Genomic DNA, 27,848 nt, shown 5'->3' on the forward strand with positions numbered 1-27,848 from the left:
AGGACTGGAAAGAGCCTCCTAGACCGTCACTGGATCTCCCACTGGAACTGAACCCTCTGGCCTCCCCGTAAAGTAGCTGACAAAGTCATCCCATGTCCTTGCCTTTATGCGCCTTTCAGATTTCCGAACAGCCTCCTCCGCAGCAGGAACATCCTGATCTGGGGTGTAGCTCGGATCACTCTCATCACATACCTCGTCCTCAATCTTCCACTCAGATAGCACAGGTGTTTCAAATGTAGAGCTGGTCTCAGAGCTGCTACCTACTGACTCTTTTATCTCCTCCTGAATCTGGATACGAGCACCATTCAAATTCTTTTTCATGACATGGACATCTCGGCTTCTACATATTTGCCTTGTAGTAGAGTTATACAACCTATAGCCCTTTGTGGTATCAGAAAATCCCACCAATACCAGCTTCTCTGATTTTCTGTCCCACTTCACCCTATTTCCCTTAGGAATATGTGTCATGGCTGTACTGCCAAACACTCTGACATGACTTAGGTTGGGTTTCTTACTATAAAACATTTCATAAGGCGTCTTAAGTAAGTTACTTACCATAGATCTGTTTCTAAGATAGCAGGCTGTGTTGACAGCCTCTGCCCAAAAATTCTTTTAAGGATCAGCCTCGTAAAGAAGACACCTAGCCTTCTCAACCAATGTCCTGTTTAGTCGCTCGGAGAGCCCATTCTGCTGGTTTGTGCTTTGGTGTACAATTTCTTGCCTCTTCAGATACCTCTGGTATTCACCACCACTGTATTTGCCACCATTGTCGGTACGCAACACCTTCACCTTCCGGTCCAGCTGTTTCTCAACTAAACGTTGAAACTCCTTAAACTTCTCGAAAGTTACATCCTTCGTCTGTCAATCTCCACCCGACCAGGATAATCAATGCCTTCAACTAGACCGTCCTTTATCCTATTTAAAAAGGTTGAATTTATATGTCCGAGCCTCCTATGCGAAATTCCACCACTGGTGACTTGTCCAGCAAAACCATCTCCTGGACATGTAGTGTCTAGTTTATAAACCCCATTACTTAAAAATCCTTTAGCCACAAGAACATTCCTACTGTTGAAAATCCTGCAACAGTCCTGCCCAAAATCAACATGATTGCCCTTTGCTATTAACTGGCTGACTGAAATTAAGTTTGTTGTTAATTCAGGTACATACTGAACATCTTTTACCTCAATTTGAACAGTATTACCGCACACATTTGTGTAAATATTCACATCACCACAGCTGTGCACCGGCAGCATCGTACTGTTAGCCACAACAATTTCTTTTAGGAATGGAGCTCTTGTATTCTCAAGCCAATCTTGCCTACACGTAAGGTGTACACTGGCACCTGAATCTAAGTACCATTCCATGTTGTTATACTGGGCACTCAAAAACACAACATTGAACGCACTTTTAAACTGATTTGGACTGTCCTTGTTCGTTTTTTGAGCACTTCGACATGTAATGTTTTGTTACGCTTTTTTGCACCGGTAACAGATTACTTCACTTAAATCCCGTTTTTTAACAGAATTTGTGCTTTCACAACTTTCCTTGGGTTTATTTTTGTTTTTATTTACATTCTGTTGGCGTTTATGAAACTCAGCGCCCCCTATAAAAGCACCAGCTGACGAGGAAGTCGCGAATCTGCTGCCATCTGGCTGCATATCGAGCAACTTTGTCTTAATGGCATCGACGGTAATATCGATCCCGCTATGCTCCCGCGCCATCACCATCGGAGCAAAATGTTCAGGCAACCCTGCCAACATCCCTCCCTATTAGCTCGGAATCCAAGTTGAGCCCCGTACGACCAAGTTTCTGGGACGTTTCGATAACTTGGTTCACGTATTCTTCCATGGAGCTACAGTTTTCCAATCGCAACGAAATTAAACTTCGAAGAAGTCCAATCTTTCTCGTAAAGCCCTTGTTTTCATAGAGATCTTTAAGTTTGTCCACACATTTTTTGCTGGGGTCGCCTCTTTAACATGGACGTATAAAGAAGGATCAATGAACAAAACAATCTTGGCCTTGCACTTAGCCCCTTGCACGGAATCGGTCTCGGTTCCTTATTTTATTGCCCTGGGCCCATAACCTATTGAATTATCAGTGGATAATTGGAAATTGAAATGAAACGATACGCGGTTCAGATAAGATCATGATAACAACTATATATTTTAAATTCATACTGACAGTTTATATTACAAGCGGTTAGGCAACACGACATACTGAATACGGCACTTTACTCAAACTACCAGTAGATGGTGTTAATAGGTTTAGATATCTAATATTAACATTTTTAAAGTTGGTAAATAACTACCGTGTCAAAGATTGCGGGCGGCAAGAACGCATCGTCAAGTGACTTGTTCACAAAGATCTATTTTGAGTGCCATAAATCTACTAAGTCAAGTACAATTGTGTGCATAAAGTGTGAAAAAGGATTTCATAGATCTTGTGCCGAACGCGACTATTCCTAAAAAATGCAATTTATTGACGCCACTCAATTAATATGTTGTGATCACGGCTTAACCTCCAGCACCAGGGAGTATCCGGAAACAGAAACCATTAATGTTGACCAAACAACTGAGGTACGACTATTACGAACTCTTGTTAAAGAACTACAGGAAAAAAGCCTATTATTAGTGGAAAATACTGCCATCTTAAAAGAAAAAGTTTTTAGAGGAAAATAAGATGACAAAAACATAAACATTAACCAAGGTAACAAAAATTCCAACAGAATAATGTCAACATCATCCCAAATATGCAGCTAACACTTTTAAACCCAACTGATTCTGTCACCGAGCAGTTTGAAGTTAGCCGCGAAGCAAGTGGCCATAAACAAGTAGCAACTGAATCGAAGGTTAGTTTCCAACTAGTTGAAAGAAGATGGAAGAGCTGGGCAACAACTATCGACTGAAGTCAAAGTCGATGGTCGTTCTATCTCTGAGTAAAATGCCTACAAGAAAAAGAGCGAAAATAGGAACGCATGTGGAGGATGGAACTATATTCGGCCAAGCTACTAAAAATAACGAGGACAGAAAATTATGGTTGTACCTTAGCAAAATCTTGAAAGCAATTACTAGCGAGGTGATTAAAACCTACGTACCTAAGCACATTGATACCGTTCCAGAAAACGTAACTATTAAAGAATGTCTATCCAAGACAATAAAATTTCAGCGGAAGAGATATATGATATGATGCAAAGCTTAAATAATAAAGTTCTGGAGCTCGAAGTTCTGCTGGCTACACTATCTCCTAACATTTTCACAATTACTGAACATTGGCAAAACAGCACGGATATAACACTTGTAAAGATACATGGGTATAACCGCTTACGTTACTATGGTCGCTTTTGTTCAAAAGAAGGCGGCACTGCTATATTTTATAAAGATAATCTCAGTGATCATGTTAAAGTAGAGGAAGTAAACAGTCTACAGACTGGCACAGAAAAAGATTTTGAATTTTCATTTCTAAAATTGTTATTAATAGCTATAGTTCCATAATAGTTGTTTGTGTTTACAGATCATTTAGTGGTAACAGCCAATTTTAAAAAAATAAAACTAACAATAATATTGTTTTAAGAAAAGATGGTCAGTCCATTGAAAACCCAGCTTTAATCACCGAATTATTTGCTCAACATTTTACTCTTGATCATCAATAAATTTGAAACTCCAATAACTTGCATAATGATTATCCAACCATATTTCTCAATGCTGTTAATTCTTAGGATATCTTTAAGATATTGATGAACGTTCCAAATAAATTTTCCTCTGGCTTAGATGAAATTCCGGTATTCGTTTTAAAGTTTGTTGGAATTCACTTAGCCGGATCCATTTCCAATGTGATTAATGAGAGTCTTGCTACTCAAATTTTCCCTTCTGCTCTTAAGCGGGCAAAAGTAGAGCCTATTTTTAAGAAGGGAGAAAAAACGAATATTGCCAACTATCGGCCGGTATCCGTATTACCATCCATATCGAAGGTATTTAAAAGGGTTATCTATCAAATAGTTATGAATTATTCAACTCACCATCAAATAATAAATAAACACCAATCGATCGACGAAATGGCAATTTATAGTGTAATACAATATAAACTCCTGGATAAAATTATAACACCACTTGATTTTTAGAGATTTTTTTTTAATAAAGATAAAAAAATAAGCAAACTTATAAGCATTGTTAACTATGCACAAAACGAGATTTAAGGAACTAAATTCAATACAAGGAAAAGCATCGATTTTCACTAACTTCAATTTTGATACAAAAATAAAACAATAGACCCATAATGAATTCTTAATAACGTGTATTGCCACCTCTAGCTGCAATGACCGCTTGAAGTCTTCGCAGCATTCCTCGTATCAAATTATGAAAACCTTCCTGCGGATGTATTCTCACTCCTCACGAACAGCATGTTCCATGATAAAGCATAAACATAGTTTTTGTCCAGTTCTGCTTTTTATACGAGAAAAGATATTATAACTGTTTTAACTGATATTTATTTTTATTTAAATTTTCTTGACAAAATAATTAGTGGTGCGATAATTTTGTCCAGGAGTTTATTATCATGGCGAATCTTGAGAAAAAGGCCACTGTGGCTGGACTGTATTTCGATTTGTGTAAGGCGTTTGACACGGTTGACCATTCTTTACTGCTGGACATCGTGGATCGGTATAGCATCAGGAGTGCAGCATCTAAATTACTCTGTTTATATTTAGATCAAAAAGAACAAATAGTTTATGTGACACATTCCATTCGCGAGAATAGGGCTATGTATGCTGAAAATGTGACTATGATTACACAACATAGAAGCTAGAATGCTACCTGCTGATATTAGAAGCATTGAATCTTCAGTCCAATTTAAAAAAGCTGTTAACCACTGGTTGCAGATTAAATGTTTTTATAATCCTATTTTTAGATAATAATTGTAACTTATGTTAGATATTTAGAATATTTATTTTAAATTTTGTTATTTTGTTTATATAAGGCTATTATCCACACTCGGTCCGAAATTTCACAGCGAATAAATTCAAATACACTAACATCGATATTTCTACAAATATTCGTTACTGTCTGTCATAAATCCAATACTAAAGCAGGTTCAATTTCGTACACCTTTTGCTTCAAATAGCCCCATAAAACAGTCTAAAGGTGTCAAATTTGGCAAGCGAGTTGGCCATTTGCTGATCGATTAGGCTAATTTTTTGTCGAATTACTTGCTTTAAATCATTAACATTATTTGGTCTATTTACCCAAACTTTGGACGTCAAATAGCCCCATAAGAAAAAATTAAATACGGTTATATCCGGTGATCTTGGTGGCTACTTAATCGATCCTCTTTGTTCAATCTATCTGTTAAGAAAAAGTTGCATTGGTGATGGCAAAGTGAGGTACCTTGTCTTGTTGAAACCATATGTTATTACTAGGTATGTTAGCCTCTTGTGGATCAGGGAATAAAACAACTAAAGGGGATTTATTGACACTGTAGAAAGTCCAAATAACGCTCTTATTGTGTAGGTATCCGGTTTTCAAAATCAATCATCATTAGTATTTCAATTCGTTCTCCCTCAGATAAATGCATTTTATTAAAAAATGATGCGTGAAATGACAATTAATGTGACAATTATACTTAGAGATGCATGACAAACAGTTATCAAATAAGTTCTAAAATTAGAAACTGTTACTAAGGTGTACTTTCTAAGAAACCACATAAAAAAATCATGTTGGCGTCATAGTTTCTGCAAGACACCCTGTAACTAAAATTTTCATTACAAAGGATGCATTAAATTAAATGGGCAACAAATTAAACATTCGTTACAGAAACTCTGGAATAAATTTTTATGTTTTAATTTCATAGGTTTCGTTAGTCTGTTACATCATAATTGACAAACAATTGACTATAGGCGCATGGTTTGCTATACAAAAAGAATTCAGAAAATATCATAGAATTGTAAATGTCGTGAAATCCAGGATGTCCTATTAAAAAAAAAATTATGTTGACGATATAGTTTTTACTTGAGGCACCCTGTATAGAAATTTTTCATTTAAAAAACGGGCAAGTGACAACACTATACTCTATTTCAGAAGTGTGTAGAGCAATAAAACCTCATTAGGTATGCAAAAGTGGTACCTGGTGATCCACCAATATTTTATGCCACTACCTTAGTTAAGTATTAGTTTCAATGTAAAATTCTTTCTTTTTGTTGATTGCAGGTAGTGCCACCCGGTTTTGGGTCAATTTATGAGTTTTGCCCATTGTTACCCACTGATAAACATTGAAAACGGTTCGCCAAAGGCGTGCAACTGGGACTTGTTTTTTACCTTATAATTAATGTACTTAAATGCTATTTTATTTTAGAAAGTTACTTTTGTTTAAATGGAATAATATATTTTTTTCACAAATTTATTGAACATAATATGTAGAGTAAAACAGTTGAAAATGTCACTTTTGGATCTGGCACTTTTTGAACAGTGTATAACAATTTTAAATTATAATAGATTGTAGTCTTCTTCGTCATCTGACGAACTGTCATCACCTCTTGACATTATAATTAAAGGATCGACTGTCTGATCGATGAGGTTGTCAAGATCCCACATTTTTTTCTCTTGCTTAATTACATGCTGGACTGCTTTTCGCCAATTCTCTGGTGTCGCTTCCGTAATGGCTTGATCAAACAGTAGCTTAAGATCTTTCATTTTAAAAGTCGTGTTTTGTCTTGCTACAAATCCCTTTACCTGCGCCCATATCAGTTCTATAGGATTTAGTTCGCAATGATATGGCGGTAAGCGCAGTACAGTTATATTATATTTTTCGGCTATATCTTCCACGGCGTATTTCATGAAACGAGTTTTGTGTAAGTTTGCTATTGCCAGCAGTTCTTTTTTTATCAAATTTGCTTCAAACGCAATACCTTTTGCAGTCAGCCAATCGATAATTTCTTGCTTTCTCCAACTTGAAGTTGGCGTCTTCTCTATTCGCCGTGAATGATAGCTTGCGTTATCCATAACCACCACCGAATTAGCCGGAAGAAATTTTATCATGAAAATGGTGGACTTTCCAATTCCACTCATTCGAGAACATTTTTCAACAATTTCTTGCACAGTAAAACTAGGGTAATCGTGTTTTATGCAATCATGTACATTTAAAATAATAACTTTTTCACTCAGCGATAGTGGAGAATTTTTAGTACATCTCTTCGTTGGACTGAATACCTCCATTTTTTAAATATTGGGATAATAATATTGTGATTACACTACAGCGTAGCAGTGACTACTAACGTTTAAAATATGATTTAAAAGTATTTATAGTCTGTATATATTACCTGACCCCATTTTTGCATGTTACAAAGCGTTAAAAGATAGGTACCTATACAAAAGGATTAAAAGTATTTATTTAGTATTTAATCTCTTTCAAAATAAAGGCATTTAATCCGTGAAAATTAAATTCATAAATATTATAAGTACCTGCGCCTATGAACTACCACGAAATGTAGCCAAACAGAACGGAATTCCCCAGTTTATTGCTCTATACACTTCTGAAATAGAGTATAATGTTTTTAAAAAATACAAGAAGAAAGAAATACATGAATTTGTTCCTTTCATCGTGAATGCACTGTATACAGTGCTTTTCTTTATTGTCCCCTCCCCCTCTTTATTTTATGAACGGATCAATTCAAAATATTAAAACTTGAAGTAATGCAATTGATGAATGAATACTATGTTTAAAAGTAAAATTGACAGATGAAAATTTGAAGGTGGCTGCTGGGCGCCACCTTGGAAAAATAAATTAAATAGAAAGGGTATTCTTGTGGCACATCATTTTGAAGCTCCTGACGAGGACTTAATAACCTTAGAACATAAATTCAATATCTTTACCTACTACAAAATGGTGGTACATTTAATAATCACCTGAATACATTAACATTAAATTTGTTAATACATTGAGTTTAATTGAGAAGATGCTGGAAATATTTGTCTTGAACTTCTTGACACAAGAAGACTCGGTCCGAAATTTCACAGCGAACATTTTCAAATACGCTAACATCGATATTTCTACAAATATTCGTTACTGTCTGTCATAAATCCAATACTAAAGCAGGTTCAATTTCGTACACCTTTTGCTTCAAATAGCCCCATAAAAAAAGTCTAAAGGTGTCAAATCTGGCGAGCGAGTTGGCCATTCCACAGGTCCTCGACGGCCAATCCAACGACCGGGGAAATTGTTATCTAAATAGTTCCGAACTTGTCTGGATTTGTGTGGTGGAGCTCTATCTTACTAGAATACAATATCCATGTCGAATTCATTAGAATTCGTTAGGATAATTTCGGTTAATAATATTTTCCAGCATATCCAAATACAGTTTCTCTGTTAAATTTTGTTCAATGAATAGAGGCCCCACAATATGGTTTCCCAATAACCCTGCCCAAATGTTTATTTTTTCTACTCAATGGATATTGAGTATGAGTTTCCTGGAGTATGAGTATGAGTTTTTCCGGATGTGAGGATTTGTGTTACTCCTGCTTTTCACAGAAATTAAGGAACTTCGAAAATTCGTAGACTTTTTAAATGAAAAGTACGAAGAAGAAAAGACCCGCTCAAAAGTTTTGACGGACATGGTAAATGAAGTTGTACGAGAGAATGCTATCCTAAAACAAGAGGTAGAATGTTTGAATTCATCTCAAGCCTCCCAGGAATTAAACAAAATTAGGAATAATGTATGCATAACAGGGCTAATTAAGGGGGAAGAGGAGAAAAACCAGACGGCTTCAAAAGCAATCAGGCTTTTTCAATCTTTAAATGTTGATGCTTCTGAGGCTAACATAGAATATATAAAAATGTTTCACTAAAAAATGGCGATTTTAAGGTTATAGTTACTCTACCCACTGAGCTGAAAAGGGCGGTCCTGGAAGCGCGCTCTAAAAAGGGAAAAATGACAATGAAGAATTCTGGGCTGGGAGACTCATTGGATCGAATTTTCTTAAATGAAGATATGACCAAAGACACATACAAACTTTTTAAAAAAGCCAAGAATTTGAGACAAAAAGGTTACAAATTTGTAGATCTTAGCTAGGAAGGATGATGGTGAGCCAGTAATTGCAATAAAAAGTATGGGGTTCTTAAAAAGTTTGCTGGCTTAGTTTTTTTTTTTTGGTTACTTTGGGTTTATTAAGATATGATTTTTTTTTTTTTTTCTAACTTTTTATGGCATCTAATCTCAAAGTAGGTCATTTAAACGTACGTTCATTGCTGCCAAGCATAGTAGATGTTAAAAATTGCCTTCTTGGTCTTAAATTGGATATTTTGGCTACCTCAGAAAGTTGGCTTTCTAAGGACATTTCTAATGAATACATGTCTATCGAGGGCTACCGGTTTTTAAGAGTAGATCGTGATACTAGAGGTGGTGGTGTTGGTGTTTACTTCAGAAGTGACTTGTGTGTAACTGAATTTGATGCTTATGATAAGAACGAGGAATTGGAGCAACAATGGCTTATTATGAAGGTAAATACCATTAAATTGGGATTAGGGATTTTTTATCATCCTCCAAAATTCAACGCTTTAAATGCAATTAATCTCTTGGAGAATTCTATTGGTTACATTTTACCTCTTTGTGATGAGTTGATTTTGTTGGGCGATATTAATATAAACTTGTTATAATATGCGACTATTAATGAATCTTTCAACAATTTGCTTGAGTCTTTTAATTTCACACAGATTGTTATGAATTCCACTCGATTTTCATTAAAAAAGGCCTCTTTAATAGATGTGATTATCATTTCAAATGAGAAATTGCTGAATGGTCAGGTCTATCATCACGACATGCATAAAACATCTGATCATCAATTAATATACTGTAATATTACAATTAATTTGGAATTTGGATCTAGAAAAATTTAATAGCGACTTATTTAACCTAAACTGGGGACAAATATTTGATTAAGTTGATCCTAATGACAAAATTAGTACGCTGACAGATAATATTTTGTTACTTTTTGATAAGCATGCGCCAGAACGTAAAATAAGGGTAGCCAGGCCAAAATCTCCTTGTGGTTTACTGGGGTTTTGCAAACAATGAAAAAATATAGAAATAGCCTTTTGTCAAAGTACAAAAAGTCAAAAAACGTTGGTGATTGGGAGGATGACAAAAGAGCTAGAAACCTCTTTACACGGGCCGTTCGTAATGACAAAAAAGCTTATCTCAATTTACTGAGCACCACAAATAATAGCAAAAAAATTTGGCAAGGTCTTAATGACATGAATGTTTATAATAAAAATCAAAGCAATTATCATATTCCCATGCAGCTATAGGATCCAAATGAAATAAATAATTTTTTTATTCAATCTGTACAGCAAATATGTCCAAATGTTGATCCAGATACAATAAAATTTTACCAAATCAATGCGACCGTTCAAGACACTTTTGGTTTACGTTTGGTTAATGATTACGTGGCGTGCTATTTCTTCGCTTACGTCAAATGCATCAGGGTCGGACCAGATTATGCTTCAAATGCTTAAACTATGCTGTCCAGTTATTATTCCGTTTCTAACGCATATTTTTAATCAAATGATTAAAACTAGCACTTTTCCCCAACAATGGAAAACAGCTACAGTCTTACCCTTGGCAAAAAATAGTGATCCTAAGAGTCACTCAGACTTAAGGCCAATTAGTTTGTTGTGCGTGGTTTCTAAAATTTTTGAAAAGATAATATTCCATCAAATTTTCGATTTTTTGCAAAAAAATAATCTTTTCTATAAATATCAGTCAGGTTTTAGAAGAGGTTTTAGTACAGGTACAGCTTTGCTGGACGTTTTGGATGAAATTATTCAGTCGATAGATAAAGGAGAACAATGTGCCCTGGTGTTACTTGACTACAGCAAGGCTTTTGACACGCTGGATCCAGAACTTATGTGTGCCAAGTTACAGTATTATGGATTTAAGGACCAAACCATAAAACTTTTAAGAGGTTATTTAACACAAAGATCTCAGCGAGAGATTATTAACCAGAAGTTTTTGACTGTGCTGCTTGTTTTAAGAGGTGTGCCGCAAGGTTCAATATTGGGCCCGCTGCTCTTTGTAATCTATATAATGGACATGTACCGGTGTATAACCAACAAGTGTAAATTAAAGCAATTTACTGATGATAGTCAGATTCAGTTTTCTTTTGAGAAGGAAGGCTGTTTTGAAGCTGAAAGACAAATTAACCAATGCTTAGATCAAATTCATACTTTTTCAAATAAAAATGGTTTAAAATTGAATCCAAGGAAGTCAGTGGCGCTGTTTTTTGGTAACAAGAGGGATTATGTATTGTCCAACGTAAACGTAAAAATGATGGGCGAGGGAGTACCGGTGGTTACTGAGTACAAAAACTTGGGCATCACTCTAGATAGCAATTTGCGATTTAAATCGCATGTTGCTAAAATATGCCAGAAATCGTACTATGCGCTGAGAAATCTTTATAAAAGCAAACATTTAATCAATTTTCACTTAAAAAAATACTTTCTGAATCACTGGTGCTCTCTCATACCAATTATGGCAACTATGTTTACGGACCTTTCATTGATTGTGGGACAAAGTTTAAATTTCAAAAGATACAGAATTCTTGTGCACGATTAATTTTCAATTTAAGAATCAGGGATCACATAAGTCACAAAATAAAAGATCTACAGTGGCTTAATATCGAAAAACGACAAAAATTGCATTTTGCTTCCTTTCTAAATAATCTCATAACAACACAAACACCCCAGTATTTAATAGACAAACTATCATATAGAACTTCTGTACACAACATAAATACACGGTACAGAAATCGACTGGAAATACCAAAATACCAAACAAGCCTTTTCAGAGGTTGTTTTAGCTACCAGGCCAGCAAACTTTTAAATGAAATATCATCCAGCTTGATAGGTTTGCAAAGACAAGCCTTTAAAAAAAAAGTACAGACAGACTTTATTAGATTAATAGCAATGCTTTTTTTTACATGATTTTTTTTTCCATCTTATTGCTTATTTCTTGTGTCTTTTAATTAGGTATTACATTGAACTTCTTGCTCATTACTGTTTTGTATGCATGGATTATTGTTATTTGTTATAATTTATGGTTTAGTTCGTTAAATTCATAATTTAATTTTTTATGATTTCATTATTTTGGATTTACCTATATATTTTTTTCTGTTTTTCTTTATAATTATTAAGATTGTGAATTTAGATACAGTGGTAAACTTTTATATTTTTGTATTCCAAACATTATTTATTATGTATACTGATCATTTATGTACTCGGTTAAAAGCAGCATTGCTGAAATTCGCCGAGTCAAAATTAACGTCCTTTTTATTTATTTATTTATTTAAAACAAATATTATGGAGATAGGTAGGATGCAGTTCAATGGTTTCCGTCATAGTTTCGCAGAATTCTGTTCTTCGATCAGGGTCATCTTCAGTTAACTGAAGTACCATTTGGATTTTGAACAAATAATACTTATTCCTTTCCAAACGTCTCCATACAGTAGAAGGACAGACCTCATGTTCATTCGCGACGGAGGAAGTTGACCCTACATATTAATTAGTCCCATTGAAGTAAGATATTTAATAACAAACCACAAAATGTAAGCTTTAACGGATCACCAAACAAAATAGGTGTTCTGAATGGAATCGATTAAGAAACACTTTGATCAAGACGTCGGAAAACCAGCAACTAAGCACGACTACGCCACCTTAAGTACTTCTCTATGAGTAATGATCGATTTGTCAACCTGTATAATAGACTTTTTTAATGTGGCGTTGCTTATCTTTTAATTTTAAATTAAACAACTTTTAGCAATTTTAGCAAATTTAGCAACTTTTTAATTTTAAATTAAAAAACGGCTTCTAATCACAAATATAAATAAGAACGAACCGAACGTCATATCTTTCTCAACCTGATGACACAAAAACCAGTCTTTTTCAAGTTTAAAAGAAAATGTGTAATAAACTTTGAAATTTAAACTCAATCATATTTCCATCGTATTTTCTTCCAATAAACTTAAAAGACAATACTTTTTAATTTAAAACAAAAAAAAAACAAATTTATTCTAAAACTTTTAAGCCAATTCAAGGATTTCCAAATTGTACATCTCTGCAGGCCACCGTTATTACCTAAGCAACTCAATTCGGTCTTACATTTTAAAATAACAGAAAACTTTTAATTCTATTAGGAAAATGCAGTGGAAGAAGCGAATACAACCTTAACTGATAGTTCTTTGCTAAAAATAAATGCATTTAGCTTCTCAAGGAAAACTTTTTAATCTGTTTTCTCTTAAAGTTTTAAAGTAAAGAGCGAACTTAAAATAAAATGGCCATCGAGGCGATTTTAGGTATAACAGTTTGTTTAGCATACGAAAGTTACGAGCCAAATGCGCTTTAACTTTTGCCTTGAGAAAATTATTGGTTTCATGAAACCTTTAAAAATAGATTTTATTAAAGCAACTTTATAATTTATTAGGCATTTTATATTATTTGACAATACTCAGTCTTCACTTTAAACATTTAGAACTAGTGTAGTAATTAGATTTTTTTAATAAAACTTTAAAATATTCAGATTAGGCCAAACACATATGGTAAAAATAAATGTAAAGTGCCAAATACAGTATGGATAGATAAATTAAACAAATAATAAAAAAACAACAAAAAGATACATATTGTAATAATTAAGTGAAGGTAAAGGAATATAAGGAATATAATTAAAGGAATAATAAAGGAATATATTTATAGTAACGCTCATCTAGTAACAAATCGATCACGGCTCTCTTGAAAAGATTAAAATTATATATATCTTAAACCTTTTGTTACATTCGATAAGCTTTCATTTCATTGCTCGGAAATGTCGTCGCACAATGTTAAATTGTACACAAGTATTGCAGAAGGTAGCTCAAAATTATTGGAAGCTAAGCGTTCGTAGGTAAAGATTCAATATAAGTCACAGTTTACAAATTAATAAAATAATAATAAAGAAAACCAAATAGGCGCCACTTAGTTTTAGTAAAACTAAAAAAACTTCTTGCTTGATTATTTAAATTTCAATAAAAACAATTTGGATTATGCTATGGCAATCAGAGGCAACAGTTCCTAAAAGCAACCCATTTTATTTAAATAAACCCTTTTTTTATACTTCATACAATATTTGTAAATTATAATCAATAATCACATCAATAAATTATAATCACTCCTTATAGCATATTAATTTGAAATATTATGTTACACTTTAGGTTAGATTATAGCTTATGTGTATTAAATGCTTTACTTCAATCAGATTAAATTTAAATGAAAATAATTAAGCAAATACCATAGGGAAAGTTAAAAGTTAAAAGTTACAAGTTTAAAGTTACAAGGAAAAAAGAAAAGGTCATTGGCTATTTTAGTAAAACGTTGTCCAATATATAGCGTCACTATTTCGTGATTCGCTTTAAGTTGCTTGCTATTGTCAAAGCAATGGAGTCCTTCTACAAGTACCTCTATAGGACGAAATTCTTGCTGCAGACTGACCATGTAGCCTTAAAATGGCTCCTTCAATTTAAAAATCTGAAGTATCAAATGGCGAGATGGACAGAGAGGCTACAGGAGTTTGACTTCAACACTGAACACCGAGCAGGGAAAATCTATGGAAATGCAGATGTTTTATCAAGAAGACCTTGTGCAAAAGACTGCAAAGATTGTCAGCGCGCAGAGGAGAAAGTTAATTATTTTGAATAGTACTATGCTGATAGGTGGTGCTAGGGAGGAAGTCTATATTTCTTCACCCACTCCACCTGACTCGCTAGCTATCCCATCCCACGCCATATTATAAGACCGGGACTGCGGGGAGAACACATTTTTTCTTTATTGAAGATTGGTCTTAAATCCTTGTATTCTTTAGGTACTGAATTTTTTGCAATAGGTTTGATTATTGCTTTTTTCCATAAATCTGGATATTTTTGCTTAAGTATGCACTCATTAATTTTAAGCATAACGGATTTAAGCAAAATCGAGAACAAAGTTTAATGTCCTTAATTGAGATACCATCAATTCCCACTGCATTAGATTTTATTGAAAAAATTATTTTAGTTAAATTAGAGTATTCAAGAAGCTGAAATGCTAACATTTCATTACAAGCTAGATTATTTTTATAGTAATCTATTGCTTCTCTACTTACTGTATCCGGAAGGGCATTAACACTATTAAAAACTTTATGAATTTCGGTTGGATTTAATAGATTAAATGGTATAATATTTTGATTTTTATTTCTTGTTAGATGAAGTTTGTCTGCTACTCTCCAAAAATTATTTCCTTTTTTATCTGACAGTTGATTAAAAAAAGTAATTTTTTCCTCTAATGATTGCGTGTTTTGTGTAATTTCTTAGTTCTCTATAATACTGCAAATGCGCAGGACATTTAGTTTTGAAATATTTTTTATGCGCACGGTCCTTAAGTTTCATTAAAGTTTTTATATTTTGTGTTATCCAGGACAAAACGGTTTTTCCTTGATTTTTTTAGTTTTAATAGGTGCATATCTATATAGGATTGTCAAAATGTTTCTGTTAAAAAAGTCAACTTTTTCATTAATATCAGTCATGCAGTACATCTCATGCCAGGGAATAAGTTCCGCATCAATATAAAAATTTTCGATGTTTATCGCGTTATAATCTCGAAACGAAATATGTTTTTCTATCGCCTTTATATTCTCAAATTTAAAAATCGAAAAAATGATATTATGGTCTGATATGGTATCTGAGATGGGCACTGACAGTGACTTGAAAGAAAACAAACTATCCCTGCATACGATGTAGTCAATAAGACTCGCGTTTCCAGTTGCCATATTCACTCTCGTTGGCTCTAATATACGTTGAGATAAATTAAAATATTCGAAAATTTGTTTAAGCCTATTTAAATACGCGTGCTCTTTAAAAAAATTAATATTAAAATCGCCTGTCATAATAACATGATCAAAGTTTAGAGTTAAACTAAGTAAGTCTTCCAGGTTATCTAGGAATCTTGGTATACTACTAGATGGAGGACGATATATAGTAATTAACGCAAACGATGTTTTTTTTATTTCAAAAGTTATTCCTGAAACCTCGAAGCTATCAAATGTTAAAGGTAGTACACTAACGTTTAGAGAGTTTTTTACATAGAGCCCTATTCCACCACCACGTTCCTCCCTGTTTTGTCTTATAAATTTATAACCTGGCAGCAGATCAAAGCATCTTAAATGTTATTTATGTAATTTACTAGTTCTCTCTTCGCTCGATTACTGTGATGTTTTGTATTCTGATTCCTTGGCTAAAACAACTGCTTACTCTATACAAGAACTCAAAAACTGCTGTATGCGTTTCGCATTCAAAATACCATTTAGGAATCATATTACTCCTTATTTAAATAACAATTTTATTTTGAATATGAAAAATCGTAGAAAATGCCATATGTACACATTTATTTATAACATTTTAAAAATTGGAGAGCCTCTATATTTAGTAAATAATTTTAAAAATCATCTTCATATGTATAACACTAGATTTATAAATTTATTTAGTCCCACAGCATAGAAACACAAATTTTCAAAAATCTTTTGTTTTTGTAGCCTCTTAACTTTGAAATAAATTGCCTGAGCATGTTAAACAATTTTCAATAGGAGTAATTAAAAAATATATTCAAAATTATCTCCTTGAAAAACAGCAATGGAATGCTTAATTTAATTTCAAATAAATACAATTAAGGTGTTAAAAACCATGAAAATAGCTGTATACATTTTTTTATAGGGCTTTGGTATTCGCTCGCCTCTATCTAAAATTTCTTTACAAGTAGCATTTGTTACACGCCACGTTTTCCTTTGCATCCCTTGCGCGTCTACCTACCCCCCTCTGGTATTTCTATTACTGCTAAAAGAAAAAAAACAAAAAATTGAATTTGTATTAAGAAAAGTACTTGTATTAGCCAGGTTAATAGTTATTATTATTCTTTGTTTTTGTTTATTTTTCTTTTTTAAAAAAGGAGCCTTGCTACACAGGTTTGCACCTGAGCTAACAGTTTCATAATCGAGGCATGTAGAGCATAATGTAGGATGTCCTGTTTGAGGGGTTCCAAACCTTGTCCTCTCCATATTGGGTAAAATTTCACAATTGGCAAAAAACGTTTTAGAAGATTTTCAAATACAAATTTATACAAATTTAATATGTATGGATTTACTGTAATCATTTGTGTGCTAATTTTAGCATTCATTTAAATCCTGTTTATTTAATTTCCATAAAATTTATTAAAACAATATGGACAAGACAAGTGTTGGCATGACTGCATGGATAAGACAAGTTTTGGCACGAAAAAGTACAGCAATTGACTGATCTTATTTTTTTTATTAAAAAAAGATAACATTATTTAAAAAATCGTAATTTCTTAAATTCTTAGCGAAATATCTTCTTCCACTCCTCCTTCGCAAAATTCATTATTTTCAGTTTCTTCGTCCATTCTCCCAATGTTTTTCTCCTGTTCCTCGAAGAAATTTTTAGAAAATTCTAAATCATTTCTCCCCATCCAATCTTTCCCATAATGAGCAACTAGTAACTTTTTGACATCTTGAACTTTTTTTTCATTAACCGCCACTTCTATTTGATTCAATCGTTTTCCACGTTTAAAAATTGTCTTGGATTCTCCAACATCACTGTTGTAGTGTTCTTCGCCTCTAACTGTTATTTTATCACCATTTTTCTCAAAAACAATCCTTTTTGCTTTAGAAAATTTAAAGTGCCAAGACTGCACACCTTTCAGATACTCCTTTGCAACTTCCTTCCAAGATTTTACACCAGAATCTGTTACATTAATGACGGTTCCTCTTTCCTTAAAGATATCGATATACGTGTTGGGGTTTGTGATTTCACTAAGTTTTCTTAATTTTTTTTCGATGATTCCAAATACACGGTCCTATGGTAGGAATGAATGACCTTTAATAGGAAAAACCAGCTCGATTTCACCAATAAGGGGCGGTGCGATATTCCCCAAGAAGTAAATGCACATTGCAACCATTGTGGAGTTTCTGTTTTGCCCTCCGCAGCCATCTGCACACAATCTTATTTTGCTGTAACCGACAAATTTATGAGATCTGATAGGCAATGAAAACAGCTGAGGCAATTTCGTTCTATCCCTTATGGAACTCGTGTTCCATCCAGGTGTATAAGAACACGTTATTATTTTGTAATTTAGTTTTTGAGGAACCCTTAACAATGGTAAAGTTATAAGTTTAGTGTAGAGCTGGCGGCTATAAGAGGCGAATTGATCTTGGACTTTTGGGTTTACCAAGTTTTTTTGACAGTCAAAAGATAAGACGAGCATATTTTCCTTTGTTTCCCTCAACTTAGGCTTTGCCTTTTAAGATATGAACTCTTTTTTCAATTTGAAGCTGACTACGTTTGTCATTATCCTTTTCTTGTTTAATTTTTTATGTTAAAGAACTGCAATGAGAGCAAATGTTGGATGCTGGTGATTCAAAACCAATATTATATTCAAGGCAGAATATATTCCTAAAAAAAGTTTTTTTGACTTTTAATTTACTTTCAGGCACTTGGTTATTATACATATTTAACAATTTGTTAATAGTTAAATCAGAAGCCAAATACTGTCTGTTGCTTTGTTCTCTACAATAATGTACATCAGAACATTGTAGTTTCTCAATAAATATTTTAACAGCCTTTTTTTTTGGGCATACATAGGTTTTTATTTTGAGCCACCACGATTTTCTTTAGGTGGTAAGCCAGTTTGTAGAAAAACTCGTCCGATTCTTTGAATGCGATCTTTAGAAACTTGCAGAACACCTTTAAATGTATTTTTACATACCTGTATTTCGAAATTCTTTGTTTCTAATGTTTTCTATATTTTAAAATCAAATTTTCTTGTTCAATCTTTGTTTTTAAAGAAAAACATTCTTTAATATCTTGCATTGTAAGAGTTGAACAGCGGTAGGTTTTACCCGATAAATGGTGACATTTTGAAAAAAAGTGGTAGTTGCAAAGGAGCACGCCTACAAAAAAAAAATATCCAAATAATATTTAAACGTTATAAACGAAAATAATGTAGGTACCTTTTTAATTTTGCAACACTTTTTTTTCATTTTGTCGGATCACTGGGATGTCGCCTGCCTTTTCCTTGTGCCACGGGTAAACAAAATGAATCATTATTACTATCCATTCTTGTTTTAATTATTAAAATTTTTGTTAAACCGCTGTTTAAAAACGTAGACCACACGCTTAGGATTTACTTATTAAAATGAGGCAAAAATAATAAATCACGCGACCATCAGCATGAAAACAAAATTCTGCGCTCTGATTGGTCGCTTGGATAAGACGACTTTTGGAATGATACAGGCGATGGATAAGACAAGTTTTGAAATGATACAAAATTTTTCCTATGCTTTTACCGTAGGTAAGGGCGAGTTTTGGTATGGTTAAGTTTGTCTAATGTATAGAGGAAAGGACATTAACAGATGCTATAGACACCATGACCTTATTTTTCACAAAAAACGGATAAGGCGAGTTTTGGAATAGAACTCCTCATTTATCATAATGCTTTGTTTATTGTAAATTGATAATTATGTAATTTTATTGATTAATAAATTTATTTTGAATTTGAAATTTCTGTATCATATTCCGTATCAAGCCCTGAATACTGCAATATTTAACAACCTTATACATGTCTGCTATATACATTAGAAATAAGATAGGATCCAAGACGGATCCTGTGTTACCCCAGAAGTTATATAAGAGCAGTTTGACTGAGCTTGATTTTCTAATACCACCAGTTGCTTTCTTCAAGTTCACTAGGTTCTAGCTGGCAAGGACGCTACTGGTAAAATAAAAAATTGAATTATATATTAAAAAATAGTACTTGATGCATAGAAACTATCTATTAATTTTCAGAAAAATATCTACAGAAATGCAAATTTATCGTAAAAAATTATATTTTTTATTAAAATTTTATCACTCTGTATCTTAAAATCTAATTAAGTTCGAATAGGGGTTTATTGAGCAAACTTACTCATCTGAGGCCCTCTACAACTACTTCAAGTTTGTCCTACTAATTATGAAACACCCTGCATATAATATAAAGGAATGGACCAAATATACTGGCCTGCGGCACTCATTTTCGACAACCATTTAATTAAATATATTGTCCTCAACACAGATATGTTGCTTCCTGTCTGATAAAAATTAATATATTTGTGCGTACGCGGACTTATTAAGATCTAAAGTAATCCAGTAAAGCCGGGAACACATTGCTCTGACGTGTTGTGTTGCGATGTGTTGTGATGCGTTATGATGTGAATCATACTGCTTATTTTGCGTGTATTTAAATGAGCAGTGTGCACATTCATCTGATGCGGTTCGTTCTGACGCATTCTGACCTGTCGTGTCGCGATAAAATGCGGGTGAACCAGATTTTTGTTTGACACCGTCAGAGCGTCAGAACGTTTTCGGCCGTAGGTTGTAGCGCGATGGCCGCGATGGTGAACGAAATTGAACTAATTGAAAATGTAAGAAATCATGAATGTTTATTTAACGTCAAGTCAAGACACTACCGAAATCAAAGTATGAGACAAGAAGCATGGGAGGAGATAGCAAAGGAAATTAATAGCCCATGTAAGCTTATTTTAATTTATTTTATTTATTTTTATATACATACATAGTTACATAGGTACTGTATTTTTTTAAATTTATTATTACGTTACGTCCACGTCGTACAGTTTCTAATTGCCATGGTACTCTACCAATATCTGATAGAAAATAATCTCTAAATTTGTCCCGAACGCGAAAAGCATCTTGAGTAGAATTTTGACCCAAGGGTGGCACTAATGTAAAACACGATTCGAGGGTGTTACGATATATTTCTTCTGGCTCAAAATCATTATTGCAGCATAACATATTATGAAGAAAAATTGCGGCATATACTATGTCATCAACAAAATCTGGTTGTATTTCCATGTGTTTAAGAAAAATTCGCCATCGTGCTGCAAGAATTCCAAAACTATTTTCCACTACTCTCCTAGCCCGCGAAAGCCTATAGTTAAAAATTTTATTTGGCTCATTTCCTGCTACATAACGCCGGCTATAGGGGCGTAATAAATACGATTTTAGTGGGAAAGCTTCGTCTCCCACAATAACATGAGGTAAAGCTTCACCGTTTTGTGTAAGCGGCTTATCAGCTGGAAGATTCAGTGTATTATTAGCTAACGAAATTCCCAGAGAAGACTTGGCAAAAATTCCTCCATCGCTGTTGCGACCATATGAGCCCACATCAATCGCTATGAATCGGTAATTAGCATCCACCAGCGCCAGCAGAACAATTGAGTTACAACCTTTGTAGTTATAATAATTTGATCCGCCATTAATAGGACAGCGAATATTTATATGCTTTCCGTCTAAAGCGCCTATATAGTTAGGAAAGTTCCACATAGACTGATATCTTGCACTTATTTCTTCCCATCGTTGCTCTGTGGGTATTGGTAAAAATTCTGATGCTAGAAGTTCCTTTATGGCCTTTGCTACTTCTTTGATAATTTCACGAACTGTGCTAAATCCCATTTTATAACTGAAGCCAAGAGATCGAAATGAATTGCCAGTTGCTAAGAATCTGAAAAGAAAACCTGCTGTTAGCAAAATGATCACATTTGCATTTTATATAGAGATTTCCATATTAATTTTTCGACCCGATTTTGGCCCTGTTGTAATAGAAGGACATTGCTAAAATTTGGAGTAAATAAATTACTTTCAAATTACTTTAGTTTGTTTGTGGTACCAAAAAAGTATGACAAAAGACTTAAAAATGCATTATTTCTCTAAAAACAATTAATTTTTTATCACACGTATTTGCAGACGTCTATCAATTTTTAACATTTTTATCTAGATACCGAGATGTAAGAAAACACTAATTTTGTTCTGTTTTTTTGCATGACCGATAGCTTATGGCATTTTGAGACTCTAAAATGTATCTATGTCAAGCATCAGTTATTTACTTCTATTAGATCAGGGCATAAAATAGTTGAAAAGTTAACTGGGAAATCCCTATGTGCGCCTTGAAAAAATACACCTAATAGTATGTATATGTATAAATAATTTAACTTTTTAATTAATTTAAATTTGTATTTTCTTTTAGTGCCATCGGTTCGAGAGACTTGGACTAAATTGAGAAACGCATTCCTACACGCAAAAAAGCGAAGGCAGACCAAGAGTGGACAAGAGACAACAAAAGTGGTTCCCTGGAAGTATGAACAAGAAATGTCGTTTTTAATACCATATCTAGAGTGTCGCCAAACTAAAAGCAATCTAGAATCACAAAAAGATCAACCAAATGTAATTGATGATGAGAGCACTGGCAGTGACGATGTTATTAATAATACGCTCCAAGAAAGTATCACCTTGAATGCAGACAATTTGACACAGACACAACATTCAAGTACTGACACACCAGTTATTAGTACTCCGATCCATCCAAAATATTCGCAAAAAAAAGCCCGTTTATCCAGCAAAGATATATCTCTGAATCCAGCAGAGGAAATGGTGCGTATCATGAAACAAAACGCCGAGGCACGAAATGAGAGACGCAATAAGATAAATTCAGATTCTCCTTTCTCTAATTTGGATGAGGTAGACATGTTTTACCTTAGTATGGCCAAAACAGTGAAACGCTTACCACAAAGGGAACAGGCATATATTAGAATGGAGTTTTGCCGAATGGTATCTGAAGCAGAAATCAGGAATTTGGATGCAAAAAGCCTTCCCGTCTCGGCGACAATCTCCACAGATAATCAGTCAACGTCAACATCATCTCTGCAATCCACTCCTTTGCATAGTCCAACTGATTTATCAACTCAATACAACAACTGTCCATCATCTGGTACGAGTACTTCCTACGTGCAACTTACTCCTTTGCGAAATCCAACTAATTTATCAACTCAGAGCAGCTGTCCACAATCTGGTACGAGTACTTCCTACTCTCCATCGCTGTATGAACACGGATTTACCCCATTTATGTAAAATATTACTGTAGATACTTATTTAGAAATAAAAGTTATTTACCTTAAAAATACAGCTAATCTTTCTCTTGTACAGATCGCTCTTCGAAAAGTGGTATCAATTTTTTTTATTCTTTCTTCAATTTTTCCATGTAAACTTTCAAATTGATCCCTGGACATCCTAAAGTACATATGGAAGCGATTTGCATCTTTAATAAGTAGATTCACTAAAGTATGATATTCGCCAAATGATTCTCTATTTTCGTTTATTTCGTGAATCCAAATTTTTTTTTCTTAGGTTTTGTAGAACAAATAATAGCAACAGCACATTCTTCAATTTCTTCATCAAATTCATCTGATGAGCTTGAATTCATGGTGAACAAACGCAAACAACACACCGCTATACTGTCACTGCATCAATTAAATATAAAATATTAACGTCTGACATTGGTCAGACCTAATATGATGCATCAGAACAATCTGTTTACAACCCGTCACATCATAATGCATCACAACACATCGCAACACAACACGTCAGAGCAATGTGTTCCCGGCTTAAGAGCAAGACAGTAGCATTAACGGAATCCTGAGAAGCGGCAATATCGTCTAGTTTATCTAAACGGATATTGAGACATCTATAATTAGTTGTAAACCTCATTTGTTTAACACGGATAATATCAAATTCATTAATACAATCAAGCATCTGAAAACGCCACACTTTTTCTAAGACCTTTAAAAGCATTGGTAAGATTGATATTGAAAAATTAATTGCTTCGCAAATTAACGTGTTGGCTCTAAAAGTCTTTAACAACTTTAAAGAATTTTCGTTATGTTGAATATTTCTGTAGATTTTTAAGTACTTTGAGAAAAGTGCGTATTTAATTCATTCACGTTTTTTTAAATTGTCATGAATAGCTTTATTATTATTTTTAAGAATATTTAATTTCCTCAGTTCACTGTATTTTTTCTTGGGACTACTATTTTAAAATTTGTAATTCAAATATTTTTTTCAGCCCTAATTAAATTTGTAGTCAAATCTTTATAATAATTGCAATGAATAGAATCTCTAGTGCGTCTAAAACGTCAAAGTGCTTGATTTCGAAGGTTTTACTTTTGTTTCGGGCCTGTTTATAATATATGTTTAATTACTTAAATCAAGGTTATTTCGATCTTAATTATTTATCAAGTTATCAAGGCCAGACTGTAAAGAAATAGGGACGCTGCTCCAGTCACACTGAAATAAGGTGATCCTTCTGTTTTCGACGCACACCCTTAGTGATTATGTAATGAGCGAAATAAAATAGAAACAGAATAATAAAAGACACAATTTAACATAAAAGGAAAAAGAATGACTCGACTTACCCAAGTAATAAATGAAGTAAAGGATGTTGATATAAGGAACACCCCAATCAGCTTTCATTAAATCGACAAAGACGTGATGCACTTCGGTATTATCTCGCATAAGATTTAGGTGCCGATTCAATAATTGCCGTAGTACTACTGCTTTCCGGTATCGCACACCTGTTCCGTATTTTGGCGGATGACCTCGGTCAAATAGCTTACTCCTCTCGCCCCGAGGGATCCATAAGGTAAAGTAGGATAAAAGAGCAAGGCTTTATGGAAGGAACATTGGAGTAAGAGAGTAAGGAAATGTAAGATAGGTCGAGTTTAAATATTAACAATTTACCAAGAAACGCGTGTGTTATACCGGGTGAACTTTTATATGCAAAATCAATGTAAATAAACCAAAATAAACAAAGTATTACCGAAATAATTATTAACAATCTTAAACTTTAAAGAAAACTTATGTTAACTAAAAATAAGTAAAATTAGCAAAAAGTAATAAAAGAAAAGAGAACGAAACAACTTTAGTCAAATATTATTAGTTATCCACAGAATATATCTTTTCTTTTCTTTAATTCTTACTTTTAATGCCGCATGCAAATTAAAAATATTTAATATTATCGAAGTTAAAAAATGCACTTTGCGATCGATTTTATCAATCAAGTAAATTAAGTCTGAAGACCAAATCTAATAACCAAAGACCTAAACGACTATTGAGTATTACGCGGTTTACCTGTAGACACATTTAACTTAACGTAAACCAACAACTTATCTAAAACCTCAACATTTCGAACTCCAACATTATGATATAGTTATATTGATAAAGAAATATTTGGTCTAAGCTAACAGCAATTAGTAGTTTTAAATTAAATTGGATAAATGGTTTATTTTTGAGGCTAGAAAGTTTGGCTTTTTTACCAAATTGTTATTTTTTAGTGAAGCCTTTTGTTTAGGTTGATTAAAGAAAGACTTGCATTTAATATATAATAGACATATATAAAATAAGTACCATGGAAAAATATTTGAAAATGGTTTAAGGAACACCATTCTAGTTTCATAAAAAATATGCATTGTTAGTATAATAACTTCTAAAATTAATAGCCTGTATGGAGCAAAAATGCAATTCTCTACTTACGACATATCCAATGGGATCAACTACATTAGGACAAGCAGATGACCATTTAATGTCGATGCATGGATGAGCCCTTGCTTCTAATTCAACCTAAAACAAAAATAATTATGATTGAAAAAAACGTTTATTAAAGTTGCAAAAATACCCTTTATTTAAAAAAAAAATAGGGTAAGATAAACGTAAAAATGCAAGTTGGTAATTATTAAAGTACTTTCTATAATCTAATTTACCGAGTTTACTATATAACTTATTTAATATAAATATTTTTTTAGAATAAGTCAATAAGTTCTAAATTTCTAGAATTTATTTTATCAATAAGAATAGTATATTCTATAATAAGTGCGAAATAAGCAAAATTCTACACGAGCAGAGAGGTTTGTTGCTCGAGCCGTTAGGCGAGGGGAACGGATCTACGAGTGTAGTTTTGATAATTTCGCACATGTTATAAACTATACTTTTTCTACGACTATCAAATAAAACAAAATGTAAAGTCATGTAAAGTCGTAGAACAAAGTAAAAATAAACTTTTTCATAGCCACTTTTTTCGCTCTTCATGATGGTAATTTAAAATTGATGATACGACGTTTTGTTTTTTAAAGTTCATCATCAACTTTTTTTCTTAGGTCACTATAGTCAATTACATCAGATCCAAATACTTCAATTTTTACCTATTCATAAAAAATACCACTATTGTATATTATTATTAAAAAGAGTTTGTAAAAGCAAACAGAAACTTAAAACCCAAAAAAAAAAAAATTTAAACGTTAATTAAATTTATATTACTCGATAAAAAAACTAATTTCCTTATATCAAGTGTTTATTTCTCATTCTTGAATAAACAAAAACTATCAAAAAACGATTACAAATAATATGTTTGCTTTTATTTTTCGTAGTCTTTGCTATATATATTTATTGTAATTCCAGTACAATTTTGAATTGTAGTATTTTTAGGGGAATCCGATATGTTTTTAGTCGTTAATGAGGCAATTATGTTTTGCTGTTGGAAGTTAGCACTTGCACAAGGAAGCTCTACTTGTAGTTCTTGCAGTTTTTTTTGCTGAAATTTGGGTTTTTTGGGTGCTGGTTCCTCATTTTCATTAATTTAGGACATTATTTGACTTGAAACATTTAGGCGGTTTTGTAATGAGTTATCTATATATCCTTCAGCAATTTCTGTAGATTTCCACACTCTGTGTCTTTTTAATGTTTCTATATTCACCCCAGAATCCACAAGCATTGTTGCAGACGTTCTTCGAAAACAATGACTCGTGTATATTGCAGGGTTAAATAAGTTCAAAAATTATGCCTCTTGTTTAGGCATATTACCTAGTTTGTTTATTCCAATCATTTGCTTGGTGCGGCGTCCATTTTGAAAGTTAATGAAGATACTATTTGTCGCAATATCTGATGGCCGTAGAGATAAATATTTTTTAAATAAGGTATAAAACTTTCCAGTGATTGTAAATTGTCTAGGTACATTAGTTTTTGTATTAGGAACATTTATTATTATAGCGGACCCCAAGTTCTCAATATCCTGAACTGTCATTAAGTAGAGCTCCTGTCTTCGACAAGCTCCCATAATTCCTAATATCACAGCAACCTAAAAATAGTACACTATATACATGTTTATGGTATTTTAAAGATCTAGGATATGTGGGTAAAAATATGTCTAATTACATGTATGTATATACCTTTGTAGCAAGATTAATATGATCTGAAGCATTATTTATAAAATGGTTGACTTCTTCTCCAGTTAATATCTTAGATTTTTTTCCTCGATAACCTTCAGATTGTTTTTTCAAAAATGCTCATAGCCTGGCATATTTTGATCTATCTGTATTGTGTTTAATGTTAATAGTTGTTCTAATTATTGAATACACTTTCCATAGTGTTGAAGCTTTATTAGACTTTGCTAACTGACTAAAATAAGCGAAAATCACATTTTCGAAAAACGAATTAGGTCTTTTTAATTTTCGCCATTGTATGAAAGTGTCATATTGTTTAAGGTATAAATCTTTTGATTTTTCAGGCAATAAATTGCCAGCAGTCGGCTTCGCTAATTCTACAATTTTCCGGGGGAGTAGCCGTGAAATCAAAATCGCTACTGCTTTCAGTATCAGTCACTAAAAAGAAATAAAGCTCTAGGAATAACTAATGAAATATTTAAATATAGGTTAGAATGTCAACGTTTCTAGGTTGGGTTTAGATGCACACTGAAATACGGTTTCGTTGAAGCTTTAATTGGTTAAATGTATTCATCTTACTATAAAGTTCCGTGAGCGCAGACTCGTGTAGATTTGTGTTTAGTCAATTCGAAGTATGACATGGCTTAAAATGACATAATGGTGTTAAAGTGATAACGGGAAAAATTAATAAGGGTTATGTTTT

At 33.2% G+C, this 27,848-nt stretch overlaps 1 protein-coding gene across 1 annotated transcript in view; it reads right to left on the reverse strand.

Annotated features, from left to right (window-relative positions):
* Positions 1-27,848, reverse strand: part of LOC126736811 (uncharacterized) — a 410,403-nt gene that overhangs the window by 117,258 nt on the left and 265,297 nt on the right. Inside the window, exon 4 of the mRNA XM_050441363.1 lies at positions 25,464-25,550. Coding sequence (XP_050297320.1) covers positions 25,464-25,550 — 87 coding nt within the window. The remainder of the gene's footprint in view (positions 1-25,463; positions 25,551-27,848) is intronic.

The sequence above is a fragment of the Anthonomus grandis genome, chromosome 5, assembly GCF_022605725.1.
Source record: "Anthonomus grandis grandis chromosome 5, icAntGran1.3, whole genome shotgun sequence".
NCBI classification, from domain to species: Eukaryota; Metazoa; Arthropoda; class Insecta; order Coleoptera; family Curculionidae; genus Anthonomus; species Anthonomus grandis.